The sequence below is a fragment of the Pleurodeles waltl genome, chromosome 9, assembly GCF_031143425.1.
Source record: "Pleurodeles waltl isolate 20211129_DDA chromosome 9, aPleWal1.hap1.20221129, whole genome shotgun sequence".
Classification (NCBI taxonomy): Eukaryota; Metazoa; Chordata; class Amphibia; order Caudata; family Salamandridae; genus Pleurodeles; species Pleurodeles waltl.
The window spans coordinates 416,521,058-416,538,760 of NC_090448.1; the positions used below are offsets into that span (position 1 = coordinate 416,521,058).

Here is a 17,703-nt window from a genome sequence, read left to right on the forward strand (position 1 = left end):
AGCCATCTCAGTGTATTTTAGATTATTGGTAGCAATAGGTATTGCAGACCGTTGTGCTGTCAAGCCAGGATTGCCTAAGCAAGATCTGTTGGTTTTGTCTATTTTTTGTTAGAAATGTGTCACAGCAGCATGATTAAAAGTAAATTTAAAAAAATGCTATGATGGGTCAATGCTGGCGGCATCACTTCCTTTTTTACAATTTCAACCACGCTGTGCAGCATCTGTGCTGCTGGACAACATAGCTTTAAAACATTGAAAAAGCCGAATAATATATCCATTTGACTATATCAATGTTCTTTTAGATATGTTGTACAGCAGAGTGGCTACTGTGCAGTATGATTGAATGTAAAACAAGCGTTAGGAAGTGGTCAACTCTGATGTCAGAGTGATTTTTTTCTAGCTTTCAGCCATGCTCCACAAGCAGCCGCACTGCTTACAACATGACTAAAAACATTGACAACGCCATTAAATCTCACATAGTAAAGACCTATAGGCTTTATCAATGTTTGCTCTAATAGTGGTTACAATCGGCAGTGCTATTTCAAATGTTCCGGCGCTTGAAATACAACACAAACACTTACAAACAAAATCCATGGAAGACAAAAATTAAAGATTTCCAGCTTTCTGAAAGGATACTGCTAATAAGTAATGGCAGTGTATTTCACCTCCAATTCGATAATAACATTTTCATCTAACATTTTGTCGTTGCAGAAAGCATCAACAATGCATCTATTCAAGACTGGCACCCAGTTCAATAATTTCACCTCAATATTTATTGTTTAGTCAGGTGCGAGGGTTTTTGTTTATTACCCCCTCTGGTTTGCTATGTTTGCAATGTGTGCTGCAGCTTTAAGTCTAGGGTGTGCAAACACAAACATTACTTTTGCATTTACACACTGCATAATTACACGACGCACGAAGTAGTAACTGGCATTAAAGGCACAACCCTTCCAGTCTGCCTATTTCATGTATGATCTCTGCTCACTGGTTATACATGGTCTCCAGCTTTATCCTCGACTTCGAAGTATTTTTTTAACGGCGATCTAGGGTGATGTACATTTTATAGAGACATCCTGCTCCGTAGACACGGCTTAGAAAAGAACCCCAGATGACAACGTCAATATCACTAGGATTGCGTCACTTTCAATAGGGTAAAAATCAGCAGCTGTGTCTAGAGTACAGGTAGGCTGAAAGCCTTTAAAGAAACATTATCAGCCCAAGTAGAGCGCTGAAAATGAGACATTGCGCGGCTTGCGGATGTGATGTATGCATTTTAGGAGTATTTTCATGCTAATACAGACTGGAATCATATTTTTGTAATAGATGGATAAACATCCCAACCTATTTTTGAACCCTCTGAGCGTACACGTTTCTGAGAACAGTGCATTATAACCACCCATTAAATAATGTGACCAGATTTTGTAAACCGTAATAGTCCACTAACACAGAAGTAGGACTACCTTTTTTTGCATTGACTAAAAGCCACAGAAAGACTTGACAGCACAGACAATCATAGGAAAGACAGACAATAGGTACTACAGGGAATTACATGCACATTTTACACACAGTATTATCTGTCAGTGTCACCCCCCGCCAGCAGCAGAAGCTGCAAACCTTTCACAAGGAAGAGACAATAATATACGTTCATTGTCCCTTTCTTGTGAAAGGGGCGGGGCCATGGGGTGACGAGCAGTGAGGGGAGTACACTGTGCCCTCATCTCACTGCGCATGTATGTATGGCGGGCTGTTGCGGGCCAGCTAAACTTACATGAACAGCTAAACTTACATGTGCAGAAGGCTGTCTACAGCGCGGCAACATGTTGCGGGCTGACTAAACATACATGTGCAGAAGGCTGTCTCCAGCACGGCAACACGGTTGCCGTGGTGGAGAGAGCCTGCACAGGCTCCCAGTCTGCCTAGGAGTGCCCAGGCTGGGCGGTTCCAGCCAATCCTGACGCTGCTCTAAGCAGCGTCAGGATTGGCGCAGGGCAGGCTAGGAGCCTGTGCCTGCCTGCAGGACGGAAGAGAGGAGCGGTGTGGCGAGAAGTGGCACGGAGGTAAGTTTATTTATTTAGTTTTTTAATTAAAATTTCTTTAGCCCCTGCGAGCCACCCCTCCAGCCCCCTGTAACCAAGGTAAGCCGCTGCTATTGTGCTGACTAAATTGTTTTCTGATATGTATAATAACTAATTCTATAACAATTAACTATGTTTGCATTTAAGAGGACTGCAAATATCAGGAATTTGGTGGTACATACCCGCCCACGCAGAAGCCACGATCTGCCTATACAGACTACCCTATGGAACCTTCCTCCTGTCCTTGGCCATTTTCCATGTGGCACATGTAACGTTTGCCCTTTAACTAAACGTTTAGAGAAATTGGATCTGGATCCAATAGGTACCTGGCACCTCAATAGGCATACCAACTGCAACACACGTAATTGCATCTATATGATCACTTGCCCGTGTGATCTGCGGTAAGTCGGTATGACCACCAGACCAATTAAAAATAGGATTAACGAACACCGCAGCAATATTGGCTGTGCCTGCACAACCACCAAATTAAGTGTACATTATTTGGAAACACAACATGGCACTGATGACCTATGGTGGGTGGTGCTGCAAGCACCGAAATGCTTAAACCATGACTCCAGGTCCCTCTTTAGGATCGAACAACACTGGGTCTTTAGACTGAAGACGCACATTTGTGGTCGCAACGATGATATTCCTTGGAGCAACATAGCATTTTGATTAGACAAACTTACCATGACATTCTACTGAACACATACTGTTACCTCTTGGGGAAAGTCTCCCTTGTATATTTACTAATTTTGGCTGTGTTTGCTTTGAATTGCATCTGTCTTGACATCTACTGTATTTAGTTTTCACATATTGCCCTTTTAAGCTCCTTGTTGTATAGTGTAAACAACCATTATATTTCCTTTTTTTAGGGTCAGTTGCTTTTGTGCTCAGTGATATCTCTCCTGCTACGAGCACGCCTTTTCCATTTCTATTATACCCTCGGTCACATGACTATGCGTGACCAATAGGAACACCGGAATAACTTCCGGGTTCTGCGATCATTCAAGGTTCTCCTCATTAAAAATGCAGCGGTCGCGTTCCACTGCTGTATGCAGGAACGTGCCCCCGGGTAGGTCCCAGGTCAGAATCAGGAGCAACGCTAGTAAGTAACCGTATGCTTCTGAATTTGTTTCCTTGTTCTGTGTACCAATTATTTTAGCGACACTTCATTAGCAATGTTGAGGTATTTAAGGGTGTGGTTTCCAACCAGCTAAACTTATTTTGTTGGCGTTAGGGTGATTCCCCTGTATTGAACAACAAACTGACACTCTCCTTTTTTCTTTATACTCAACTCCTGTGTTCTCCTTTTGGTACTGATACGTCAATTTCTTAGACTGTTGCTATTTTTTGGACTCAACATATTATCTTTTCCTACGTGACTATATCGTGGGTATTATAGTTGGAATCTTGGATATGTGTGGATCATGATTATCAACATGATATGACTACTTGTCCAACACTTCTATGCTTAACAAACAATTGTCTGTTGTATATTATTTCATTCAGTACTGCATACCTGTTTCTGGGCACGTGCATTCCTTTGAAGCGTTTGTCTTAATTTGGGATGGTAAGCCTATGATTCCCTTGACTGCTTTCACGTGGGTTATTTACGAGCACAATAGTTTTAAAGTGCTTATCACATATGATTTAAATCACCTTGTTATGCACAACTTGTTTATAGAATGTGTATTATTGCCTTTATATTTGACAGGGCGACTTGCCGACTAGACTGGCGTTGACGCGCAGTTGGTATGAGTAAGTGACCGGAAAATATCTGCTTAATTGTATCTTATTTGGGTCTAGGTAATACTATCAGGAGAACATATGTTGTCCCGAAGAAGGGTCACTGGATCCTGTGTGACCACTCAGATGCGAAACATGTCGACCTAGCACTATAGGAATTTGGATAGTGTCCATTTTCCTTTACCCACATGGAATGAGAGTGCGGTTGGCTATTATGTCCGTAAGCACTCCCCATATCAGTTTTTAATCTTGGTCTAAACCATATTCTCAATTATTAAATGTGATGGTTACGGTTTAGAGACAATTTTACTTTCCACTTTCTTTTCTCCTGTATATACCTATAGTTTGTGTTCATCCTAGGCTTAACTATCATTGGGTAATAGATCTCTGGCTAAGAGCCACCTTCTTTTCTTAAAGAGGTGGCCCGTCAGACATTGCAGTGACGGTCTGACGAGGAGCTTGCCCAGTGACGAAGCTTGACATCCTATTGGGTGTGTGAGGGCTCTTCTGCTCCTAGCTACCAAGTTCCCCTGTGTTTTACTTGTGTCTGACTTTAATACTTTTGGAACAGTGTACTTTATAATTGTTATAGGTTATATTCGGGAGGCTGTACACTGGACCAATAATCTCCCTGTCCCCCCTCTCTTATCATTTTAATAACTAATTCTGCACCAAAATACATGAACACTTTACTATTTTTGTACTGTCTACCCTCTCCGAAAACTAGGACATGCGCTGAAACCTGCAGAGAAATTTTGCGAGAAAACACGCCTGCCGTAGCACATCCAGGAAGGTAGGTCACCCTAACTATAAAGCATTCATTTACTGCCACGGAAGGACTACACTGGCATGTGCCATAAAACTATGAGGCAGACTATTTTGTTAAGCTTTTACCTACTAAAGGAATGCATCATAAAGGTCCCAAGTTGCCTTATGAGCAGATCTTTGAGCTTGTTGGCATTCTGGGACCTGTAGTCCTGCACCTATAAAAAGTAAAAAACAAAGCTGAAAGTGCAAAAGCAAATTATAAAACTAAGACTTGCTAAGAGTACAGATGTTCCTACGACCTATACCATGGAGAGATGTGCAAAGATTCATAAAAATATATATTTTCCTTTCGTACAACATGGAGCCAAAAATAAAAGGGGGTCTCTTTTAGAAAGCGAGCTAGCTTTAAAGTTGTGCCTAAGTCCCACAATCCAAATGAAAATACTGTAAACAGTGTTTTCATTAAATAAACCCTCTCCTTTATTCCCAGATGTTGTGTTGAACCTACAGAAATAGCTCACAAGCTTGGGCGTCAACTGAGGGTCTTCTCTGATTCTGATGTGCCCTGCTTTACATCCTGCTGTGCTGCTTCAGTGACATTGCAGCATAGCAGGAGAGTCTTTAAAATTAAAACAAAACAATTTGCATTTAATGTCCACGCTACCCGCCCCTCTCCTCAAAACCTGGACATTTGTCAGTTTTAATTAAAACCTTCGGGACGCTGGGACAATTCACAAAAAAACAAGACTGTCCTGGGAAATCCGGAACGTCTGGTCACACTATCATTAAATTACAAGAATGCAGCTCAGGATGCAAACTCACTGGTCCTTTCCCAAGCAGATACCATTCCAGACGGTGTTGTGCAGCGTGGCCTGTATTACAAAAAAGCATTTTGCTGCAGTAAGCACTGGTCGGGTCATAGCGATTTTTGTTTATTACGAAGGAAGAGCAGGTCGGCAGGTAAAGGATGGGGAGTCGAGGTCAACATGCCAACAGAGGGTGGTAGGCGTTTGGGGCAGGGATGGAAGGGCTTCTGCAAGCACCAAGACAACGGATGATGGGAGGGATCTACTGAGGATAAGGAACAACATGGGCATCAACAGATGGAGATCAAGTGAGGGTAAGTGACAACAAAAAGTGGGGAAAAGGGCTATACATAAACAAGGAACACACTCTAGTTAAGTGCTAAAACCCAAATAAAAAGTAGTGCCTAGAAGACAAGGACACAACTATTGGGTCCATGATCCAGAGGGGATCATGGACCCAAAAGTTACTGTATTTCAGTAATTTCATTTATCATACTATTAAGACCAAATACAGACAACATGCTTTTGTGAGGCCAACCAAACATGGAACATGAAAGCCATGAAACTTGTTATGTAATTTTTATTGTCTGACATTTCCACTTTGTAGAAAGCCGGTTTTCTATATGGTGCCCTTAAAAGAAGTACACCATGCAGAGAATCCAGTGGACCCCCGACTGGTTTGCAGAGGCAAAAGTAGATAGGACTAATGCTTTATTTTGTGGTAGTGTAGGCAATCAGTTAGGCCTATCAGAGAGTAGTGCTAAGCATTTGTTCTACTCACAGAGACAATAAATGAGACACACACTCAAAGAATAAATGCGAGACCAATTTAGAAAAATAACTCTTCTTTTAATATATACTTTAAAGCCAAGAACTTTGTTATAAGGTAAGTACATTTTCAGGGATAAACACGTTTTAGTTTAAAAAATCAACACAGTGCAGTTTTAGAATTCTTCAATGTTAACCTATGAGAGGAAAACACAGTCAGCAAACAAGCACTTATTGATGACTCACAGGACCAATCATCTTGATTTAAGGTGAGTGCTGGGCAAGGGTCAGGACCACACCAACAGGTCACTCCTGGCAACACTGAGACTCCAGGATGCAGAGGTGCAGTATGTGTCGAGTGCCTAATGTATTTCAATGAGGATTGGTCTCCATGGGTTTAGGCTGCAGGCTCGGACGGGGGGGGAGGGGCAGTCACAAATGTGGGGTGCTCAGGGAAGTAGGTGTTCCTTTGGTCCCCTTCACCAAGGCCCAGGGGCGACAGATGCAAGGGTTTCTTTTGGCATCAGATTTACTTGTCCTGGAGCACTTGCAGTTAGGGGGTCCAGTGGTCTGGGGCTGCAGGCGTCATCATGGAGTCCAGCAGGGGTGAAACCACAGTGGACTCGTGATCAAGGGAGCTGAAGGACGTCATTGACACCAAGGGACCACTTCAACTCGGGCCAGTGGCAACGGGTATAGTGATTGCTTTAGATGTTGGGTTCTCTCACTGTAGTAGCTGCAGGAGAGGGGGCTGTGTGCAGAGGCGGCAGGCGACTTCAGGGAGTCCAAGAGAGGTGAAACCTCAATGGACTCGTCTCTGGACAGCTGGGGGACTTCAGAATCCTTTCCTGGGAGATGGTTGGAGAGCAGGTCCACGGCTCACTGGAGTCTTGAGTTTTTTTCAAAAGCAGGCAGTCCTCCCATGATTCTGGAGGTTTAGCTGCAGGACGAGGTGTCTTTTAGTGCAGAGTCTGTTGAGGAGTGCAGATAGGCTGGTGGGAATGGTACCAGGTCAGCTGCTCCTTCTTCTTCTTTTTTGCTGGTGCATCTTTTCTCTGTCTTTTTCTTCCTAGGTCATCAGGATCTGAGTTCTAGGGTTCAGGGGTTCCACATTAATACTCAATTTAGGGGTGTTACAGGAAGTGCCAAGTGGCAGCCAATGGGTTGCCCACCTTAAAGATGACTACACCCTTTTTATGACCACTTCTTCTGGGAAATGGGCATAACCCTAACACTAGTGGCCTAATTCTTTCCAAAGATGGAGGAATTTAAAAAGTGGTGTCCATTTCAGGTCGTCCACCTTGGGGGCAGGACTGGCATAAAATGGGCAAAACTCTTAATCTGCCTAATTTTCCCACCTGTTTTGCCACCAATAGTGGGGTGGGGACATATATTGCATGCAGTATTAGGAGGCATGGCACACAGGCTGTGTGCTGTGTTGTGTTTTCACTTTTGTCTGCACCAAGACATGCAGACTGTCATGTCCTTGGTGAGGCGTTCTTTAGGGTGGCACAATTACTGCTGCAGCCCTTAAGGGCCCCCTTTAGTACCCCAGGTCCTTGGTGCCTGGGGTACCATTTACTAGGGATTTACAGTGGGTGTTAAAAGTTTTGCCAATTGGGAAAAATGACTGTACAGCCTTGGGGAAAGAGATCTTGCACTGGGGACCCGATCAGAAGCAACCCAGTGCACTTTCAGTCAAAATTACACCAGAAACCAGGCAAGAAGTGGGGAGTGACCATGTCAAAAGAGGCATAATCTTAGGCACTTTATTATGTTTGAGGGGTTGTGGGGTAAGAGGGGCACTGTTTCCTGGGTGGGGTGGGGTGGTAGTGGGGTGGAGTGATGGTGGTTGAGTAGCTTTGGTGGGAAAATGGTGGGGTGGGGTGCCTTGTGTGGGGGTGGATTAATGGTGGGGTAGAGTGCTTTGGACAGAGGTTGAGTGATGGTGGGATGGAGTGTCTTGGGTAGGGGTAGAGTAACTTTGCTGGGGGTGGGGTGATGATGGGTGAAGTGCATTGGGTGGCAGTGGGGTGATGGTGTGATAGAGTGCCTTGGATGGGGTGATGGTGGGCTGGAGTGCATTGGGTGGAGGTGGTGTGATGGTGGGGTAGTGTGCCTTTGATCTCGTGGGGTGATGATAGGGTGGAGTGCTGTGGGTGGAGTGATGGTGGGGTGGAGTGCTTTGGGTGGGATTTTGGAATGATGCTGGTATGGAGTACCTTGGATGGAGTAATGGTGAGATGGAGTACCTTGGGTGGGGTAATGGTGGTGTGGAATGGATTGGTTAGGAGTAGGGGTGAGTGCCTCGGGTGTGGTGATGATGGGGTTCAGTGCTTTGAGCGGGAGTGGAGTGATGGTGGGGTAGAGTGCCTTGGGTGCGGGTGATGATGTGGTTGAGTGCGTATGGTGGGGTGATGGTGAGCTGGAGTACGTTGGGTGGAGTACGTTGGAGCGTCTTTGATGGTGTGATAGTGGGGTGCAGAGCCTTGGGTGAGTGTGGGGTAAGGGTTGGATGGCGAACCCAATTGCTTTTAAAAAAAATATATATTTCCCCCCATGGGAGGAGGGGGCTTTTGCATTTGCATGGGCATGGTAAATAGGCCTAATGTTTTCCTTTAAAAAAAAAAAAAATCCCCCAAGCAGGTCCCACTGCATTGCCACTTGCAGCGGACCCATATTCTTCCCTGTTTTAAGAAAATGTTGCTCACAGCAGGTCCCGTTGCATGTCATGGGTAATGGGCCTGAATTCTTGCCTTTTTTTTTCCAAACAAAAAAGGTGCCCCCAACAGGTTTTGCCACATGCACATGAGCGGCAGGCCTTAAAGCTTTCTTTTTAAAAAAAAATATATTGCTCCTAATATCCATGTGTCTAGCTAAATTCAATAAAACGTTATCAAGTTAGCTATGACCAAAAGCAAAACAATCATTGTATATACATGAAGGTGGTAGTTAAACAAATGTTTTTAAATACACAACTCACCTACACAAGATCCATTTATTTGTTCATAGCCCTTTGGGCACTGCAGATCACTTCTTCCTACTGCGATATTTCCTATAAAAATAAAATGTTTTATTTCATTATCATGCTTCAGTTTACATGGAAGACATCTTGCCATTTTGATAGATTGCTTGTCAAATTCTACAGGAGTTAGTCATCAATGTTGAAAAGGGGGTAATTAGATACACACAGGCACACTCTGTAAATTCTCATCAGTTCAAAGTTCATTGGGTGTAGGGGATCATTTTAACCTGCTTCTTCCTTTTTTGGAAATATAAACACAGCTACCTTTGTAAAGCTGTTGCACCACCCTATACATAGGGCATCTTAAAACTGCAAAAAATGCATTGCAAAAACACTTGGCAGCTGTAATGTCACACCCTATTAATGACATTTGCTTACGCAAATTTCGTTTTTGTGCTATTATTTAATATGTTATACACTGAACTTAAAAATAAAACATGCAAAACTTATGAATTTATAAAAAGTAAATAAAAAAAAGATATGGACCCTCATTATGAACATGGCGGGATTTCCCGCAGTGTTCATGCTGGCGGTCTAAACACAGCCCGCCAGCCCGTTGAGGACCCCGCCAGGCCAATAAAGAATATTCCGCTGGGCCAGGACATTGCCGACGGCTCCACATAGAGCTGTTGTCAATGTTGTAGTGTGGCGGGTGCAGCAGCACCCGTCGCGCATATTACCGCCTGTAAATCGGGCAGTGACATGCACGACGGGGCTGTGCGCGGGGACCCCTGCACTGCCCATGCCAAGTGCATGTACAGTGCAGGGCCCCCCATTCCACCAGCCTTTTCCTGGCAGGAAACACTGCCAGGGAAAGGCTGGTGGACACAGGTTCTTTATCCGGTGGGCAGCACTGCCCTGTTGGATAGGGAACTCCGCCATCATCAGGCTTCCCGGCGACGGTAGCCTGGTGGTGGCATAGTTCCGTCTGTGGCGGTCACGCATAAACATTATATGGCAGTCCGGACCGCCATGCCGGTGGCGGTAATTTCCGCCACCGCCGGCATGGTGGTCCGGAGCACCAGTGTTCATAATGACCAACCTAATGGTGATTTGTGTAGTATCGTTAGTAACATTTAGTAATACAGTAAATTTAATAATATTTTCTTCAGGACCATTAAGACTTTTAAAACATTCCTAATCTTAATGCGGTGGTGTGATAGCAGAGTTATAAAACTATGGCTAAAATTGACAATTCAACAAAGCAAAACTAGACTAGAAAATACATATTATTTATAACTCTAGTTTAATAAATATTAGTGCTTCTATCTTCCTAATTGTATTTGGACTTTTTAGTTAAATTGGAGCCTGAACGTATAGACGGCCAAAACATTATGAATGCCAACATGAGCTATACTGTATACTAAAAATTGAAACATCCCATTCCAGTGTCACCATCTTACTCTACCATTGGCTCTCGCTATCTTAATGTTCATCAAAAGATTAGACTCATTTTTCTTATTTATTGGGCTGATAGTGTTGTGGGTTCTCCTTAGTGCCTGGGTTGGACACCCAAATTTTTGATTAAGCCCTTATTTTAGCATAGACCCGTAGCCTGTGCCTTTACACAGAGACACATTTTTCTTCATTTCATATTTTTGTAGCAGAGCCAGCCTTTAGCTTGCAGTTTTTATATTTTAATAAGTTGCTTCATTCTGGGAAGATACAGTTGTTTGCACTGCACATTTTATCAGACCTATGTACACTTTGTGCCCTGTTCAAGGCTTTCATGTTCAGTACACAATATTCTAACTCGTATAGCTACTCCAGGAGCTCAGGAGTCAGACCCCAATTCCTAGACACATTAGTATGTCAGGCCTGTTCTTAGAAGACTGAAGGATTTATTACATAACACCACATAGGCCTAAAGGGGGCAGAGGGCATTCCAATAATGACCATCCTGTGATGCACATCATTCCATTGATAGCTTAGCTGATCCTGGCACTGACTTCAGCTTCCCAAGAGGATTGCCATCCAGACAACAGACTGACCCTTTCCAGCCTCTTCAGGTTTGGGGTTAGGGTCCCTCTCTTAGACTGCGATAGGCAGAGGGGTACTACTGCTATGCTCTCACATTTTAGATAAAGGGTGTAGGTAGGAATCTTTAGGCTTTTAGGATCAAACAGAGATGGTGGGGTTGTTTATCTCTTCATACTAATTGTAATGATAATCACTGTTTTATGTTTCATCTGCCTAATTATCGCAGCTTATGGTTTTTATAATAGAATGCAATTGTTTTAATAAATGGATTGAAATCCATTTTGCATCTCATATTTTGCCTTGATATGTGTGAGTTTCTGAGTAACTGAGTGAAGAGAAAGGGGTATGATCTCTTCGCCCAACTTTCCTGAGGAGTCAATGTCAGGCTTCAGTCACCACAGATTTCCTTTTCTTTCTATGGTTGGGTGAGGCACTGCAGGCTAGCCAGAAGTTAGGCTGACCCAGGTGGTGTGGGACTGACTCAATCACCCACACTTGGTGGTGCTGCCACCCCAAAACACACCGTCTTATTACCAAAATAGGAACCACATGACAATAGACCACTGCCTGCATTAGCAATGGTGAGGATGAGGACATTTATTTGTTTTCCTCTAAGTTTCTCAATAGAGAGAGAAAGAAACAGTGAGTAGGAAAGACTAGAAAATAGACTTTATACTGACAGAAGTAGCCAGTATGTGAATATAAAGGAGTGAACCACTTGGCATTTACATGCTTTCTTGATTTTCAACTTTCTCTTGTTTCTCATATGTTGGCAATAAAATTAACCTTATGGTTTAACTAAAGTTGAGTAACTTTGTTACACATGTAGCCAACATTCTATAATACAATCTACTGGAAAGCCTATATTTCAAAGGATAGTCTTGACTGATGAGACACTATATACATAGGCAAATTAAACAGCTAGCAGGGGAAATATGGTCAAGCTTACAGTGTGTTCTACCATTGGAATCCACAGAACAATGCCATGAACCAATGTATACCTACAACCCTCTTGTCCAAGATGCAGCTTGCATCAATTGCCCACACTGATCCAGAGAGAACAAGGTTCTCCCTCACTCGCTCAATTAATATCACAGTTAAAGTCTGCCAAATGGTGACTACTCATCCCATTAAGGACTAGTGTCTGCATACAAAATTCTGTTTATTGGTCTTTACATCATCCAACCAACACTTCCATCCTTCAAGCGATCACACCATTTGGCACTGGTAGACAAGGCAATAGTGCCCGGCACAGTTATAGTGTATGCTGGAACCTCTTCAACATTATTCACATCAACGTATCCTCAAACCCATCGATTTCCATACCCATGGCCATTTTCAAGTTGCAACAAATGTATTTGCTACACAGCCTTAAATGTCTGCAAGTCAAGGGTAGCATTGTCTAAGATACAATCTGTAGCAGCTGTCTTTGACAACATTTAAGTTTGACCCTATCTTAATAGTCTTCGCTTCCATGTGATGGTCAATGGCAACGGGGTTTGTTGGTTATGGGCTCATTCCTCTAGTCCCTGGCTAACTACAAAGAGAGTGACAGCAGTTGCCGTTTACCTTTTTAGACAGACCATATATGCAACCCCATAGTCTACTTTCTCCAGGAAGAATGGCTTCAGTTCTAAAAATATATTTATTTTGTTCCAGGAGATTGATAGCTAAGCAATATCAGCAGCTCTAAAAAACAACTATGCAAGCTCTATGATATCATAGGTTAGTGTTACCCACCACAATGGCACACAACTATGTGTAACTCTATACTCTTGCTTAACTCTAAAAAGTGTCAATAATTTCCAGGGATTTCACACAGTCACCCATCCAACCACAGAGAAAGTGACAATGATAGAAATCTGTGGGAAGTTGGGTTTAAATGAAAGACCTTGTAAGCGATTTGAGCTTTGAGCTCACAAAGGGAGAGTTAGAGAAAGAACTGGGTAAATTTTCACCACTTTTCATTTTATTTCTCCTTCCTGATCTCAATGTGAACACGTTTGTTTTCATTTCTTGTGTTCATTAAAGGTTTCCCATTGGTCTCTTATAAAGCCAAAATGAAAACACCAGTTTTTCATGTCTTGTGGGCTGAAGCTCATGAGTGAACTGTATATGTGTAGTACGCGTTCCAGTGATAACTAAAGGTTAACAAACCAGATATTGACTGCAATATTGTTCACTATCTTCTTCTCCAGAAGAAAAGGGATTAAACTCACACTGTGATGTCCAGTGAGGGAAGATAAACATATAACCAGTGACACATCTACAACAAATTGCAAAGGCAAGGGTGCTTGAGAGTGCTAAGTCAATAGGTTTTACTCTTCATTCTCAACTCAGTCTCCAGAAGCATATCAATTCCATGCTCAGGAGTGCCAATGACTAGCTGGTTGTCCAAGCTTTTGTACTGTCCAGTTATGAATATGAATATATAGGTTGGCAGGGTGCTTCTGATCTCTACTCATGTGCACTCCAATTTTTACAATAAATGTACCTTGCCATCGCCACTTTTGTGTATTGCTCTGATGCTCATGGAACTTGTGAGTACTATATAAAACTCTCAAGAAGAAATATATAAATGAATAAATATTTGAAAAAAGAAAGAAACATAGAAACATAGAAAGAAAAAAGTAATGCATTGTGACCCCACTTTACAAAAACACAAGAATGTGTTGCTGTGTATTTCCGAATGTCGTAGCACCTATTGCCTCCTTCGGAAGCACCCTGTCAAATATATTTCACGGATATTATATGCTGTGTGTAAATACATATGTAGGCAGTGGAGCTTTGTGCACGGTCAAAGATAAGAATAAAGTGAATGGGTAAAAGTAGAGGAAGCTGGATTATGGACAGTTAGTGCATTATGATGTAGTGTTCTTCAAAGTGGTGGGTCTTCAACTCTTTTAGAAATTGGAGCAGAGTTGGAGTGTTCCTTTTTGGTACAGGGATGTTGTTCCAGATCCTGGGCGCATAAATGGAAATGTCATGCAGTCTTGTTTTTTCTTTTGTACACTTCATGTTCTCTAGCCTGATGTTGTCTTGGGTTGTGGGTAATAAATCCATCATGACCAGTACCCTTACTTATCTTACAGACAAGTTCATCATCTCTGGTGGTTCTCAGCACACCCAAAGCCAGGATGCCATAGGTCTGCAAATTTTAAGAAACATGAAAAATAAAAAACAAGGCAGGAGGCCTTTTCCATCTATACACCTGGGATCTGGAACAACATCCCTGTATCCATCAGGACTGCCAAATGCTGCTCCAATTAAGGGAAGAACTGAAGGTGCACCTCTTCAAAGCACACTGTATCACAATGTACAAACAGTACAAAAACCAGCTACCTCTCCTATCACTTGTTGACTTTATGCTTGTCTTTGACCTGGTATAGTGCTCAGCTGTCATTTGGCTACATTGGTGCCATAGAAATTCCACATACATACATACAAGCTTACATGCATCGATTATCCCTACCAACCCATTACATTGACTCCCTTACTGGGTACTAGTAGAAATCGAAAAAAGAATTATGGGAGCCATTTCCCTTTCATTACTGTTTTTAATCTAATTTCAAAACAATTGCTCTTACATTTCCTAATATTTCAGAACTTTTAAGAAGCTTCATTTTATATACCAGACCATCCTTGGTTTGGTATAGTTTTTTACGACATTTGTTGGATTTTTGTCAAAATAATTTTCCTACTGTTTTTTATTTATTCAAAATGCAGATTCACCAGGCTGGTGTTCTTCAATTTGGATATTAACGGGAATGAGACGGATACACGCTAACCTTGAAGCAGAACAGCACAAAATACACAAAGCGGCCACCAAGAAAGCCAGGAGCTCTTTTGTCCAACTAAAATATTCTTCAAAATCTTTGCTAAGTTCCTTAAACTGGACTGCAATTCAAACTGCACCAATCACATTCAGTAATTCTGCAGAATGATCCTTGGCAGAACAATTCATTGCTAAAGGTAATATTTTTGAATTACACATTCTCTTCAAAGAACCCAGTGACCATTCCTATTCCCAATCTCACCTCTTGCTTCTAGCACTAACACACAATCTGAACCATGCTATTTCAGCTTCTATTGATAAAAGAACCCAATGACCTAAACAAAAACAATCAACAGCACGGGCTCACCAGCTGAGCGATGCCAACAAACACAGTCAAAAACAATCTCATAGCATCCTGTTCTGCCACCTCAGCCAGAGCAATCATTAATTCTTCCCTATCATCTAGAGAGCTCCTCAGCAACCTGAAAGCATCTTACATCAAATCCATCTCAAAGGAGCAAGGACGTGACCAGATCCTCCAGCAAACAGGCAAATACCCAACAGAGGATTTCTACGTAAGCTTATTGAAAAGATTTCTCTCTCTCAGATCTCTACTTTTCTTAAACGAAATAATATCCTCTCAGAATGATAAACAGGACTCTGTCCTCGAGAGGCACATAATCTACAATGATCATAATGACTCGACCTCAAGAGCACTGTTGATTCTAATGGAGTAGCCACCCTACTTTCTGCTCCTACTTGAACTTTCATCAGCCTTGGCACTGTGACCCACCAACTATTGGCCCAAAGATTAAGCAATGCAGGAATCCAGGGAACAGTCCATAATCAGATTAAGATTTACATCAGAGTCGAAATTGGCATACGTACTAAATTCCGTTCATCATCATTTACATCTTGGGTAAGTGATTCCCCAGGATCAACAATTACCGCTCTTTTCCTCGCTGGATATCTTTCTTATCTAGTGAAAAATGTCCACCACTGGCTATAGGACCTTGTTTTTGGTTGTCTGTCATGTCCCACCGTCCCAGTTAAACCAGCTGCACCTGCCACAAAATACGCCCGGTGCAGAAGGCCACCTGCAGCTACAGAATCTTGCACTTGCATTCCTTGTCTTTTTGTGTCAGCCTTGTAATAAGTGACATGCTGACTTGTCACATACCTGTGCCTTGTGAGTCACAAAAGCTTATACTACTGCTGCCTATGATAGGATGCATATGAGGAAATCTCCCATTGCTTCTGTCTGTACTGCACTGTGTGCGTGTGGGTATCCGTGTGCGTTGCACAGCTACAGTCAACAGAGGGACCCTTGAATTTGTGCTTGCTAAAAATATGAGACACTTCTGCTGTGTGTGCCAGGGTCCAAATGAAGATTGAATCTATGCAGTGTGCGCGGGAAGTTTTCCTTCCTGTTGTGCCAATTTGACACGTATGTGAAGTATGGTCTCCTGTTTCTGTACGTATACTCAGGGGTGTAGCTACCATTGGTGCAGCAGGTGCAGTGGCAAGGGGGGGGGGGGGAAGACCCCTAATGATTCCATTCAACCTGGACAGTGGTGTGTTTTACTAAAGCAGTTAAAGATGCCATTTTATTTGCTCGCCTATGGCGTCCTAGCCACACTGTGCCCATTAGAAAGCTCTCACTGCTGCCTCAAGCAGTGCCCCCACTCTTTACGCAGGAGGGAAGCTTGCACACTAGCTGACTGTTAGTAAGGCCTCTTGTTCTGCTGCCTATGCTGTTCTTGGTCTGCCGGGGTGGGCAGTGCTTCAAGTGGGCAGGTACTGTCCTGCACTGAGTACCTGCACTTATTTAATTTGAAAGGGAAGTACCTGCACTTATCAGAACTGCTGCAATACATTTCATGGTAGAGTGCCAGCACTTCTCAAATAGTGACTACCTGCTTTTCTCTGTTTCCATTTAACGCACTGGGTGTGGGTGAATGTTCTGGGGCTGCCCTCTTGCACATGTGCTGTGTGGAGGACGATTGTACGGCTACTCTCAAGGAAGAACTTATGAGCAAAAATTGATCTTTTCACAAAACAATCTCCTGAACGATTGCCTTTATCTATGCTGGCTTTAAAAGATAATACCGATATTTTAAGTTGTATGTCAGTTAAAGATCGGCTTGCCCAACGCTTCAAACTGTTCCTTACCGTCCCCCAAAAATATTTATTTTCTTCGAACTAGCACATAATGTTCTCCCTTAAATATACATTTTAGGTCTAATTTTCATTAGTTCCCAAAAATTTTCTCATCTGGCCACAAAATATTCTGTTATATGTTGGAAAAGGCAAATGAGGTGGTAAATTTGGCACTTAAGGGTGACATTTGTCGTTTTTGCGATTTTCTTGTATATTCTTGTATAGTTGAGATAAGCGCCTAGCTGGATAGCAATAGCAGCTTACAAGATAAGTGAGGGCCCAGATTGTTTTGAGAGGGGAGGTGGGGGGGGCAGGGAGTGTGTAGTCTGCTTCCGCGCTGGCACCCAGTGCTGGAGAGGCAGAGCTTTAACTAGAGTCGTGGGTGTTCTCAGCTGTTTATAGAACTTAATTCCTGACTGAACTAAGTGCCTGAGAGTTTATAGGAACTGCCCTTTAAATCAATGCACGATTAGAGCCGTATTATTTATTCCCTCCGGTCCTTCCTTGCTGATATGCTTCATGTATCAGCAGGACTCAGTCTATTTTTGTACAGCTGTTCGCAGAGGCATTGATATCTGGGCAGACAGGGATGTCTAG

General features: G+C 42.8%; 1 protein-coding gene across 4 annotated transcripts in view; it reads right to left on the reverse strand.

Annotated features, from left to right (window-relative positions):
- The window catches only part of LTBP4 (latent transforming growth factor beta binding protein 4), a 922,370-nt gene that overhangs the window by 274,696 nt on the left and 629,971 nt on the right, over positions 1-17,703 (reverse strand). For all 4 annotated transcript variants that reach the window (XM_069207205.1, XM_069207206.1, XM_069207204.1 and 1 more), the window contains exon 9: positions 9,150-9,221. In XM_069207205.1, the coding sequence (XP_069063306.1) occupies positions 9,150-9,221 (72 nt within the window). The remainder of the gene's footprint in view (positions 1-9,149; positions 9,222-17,703) is intronic.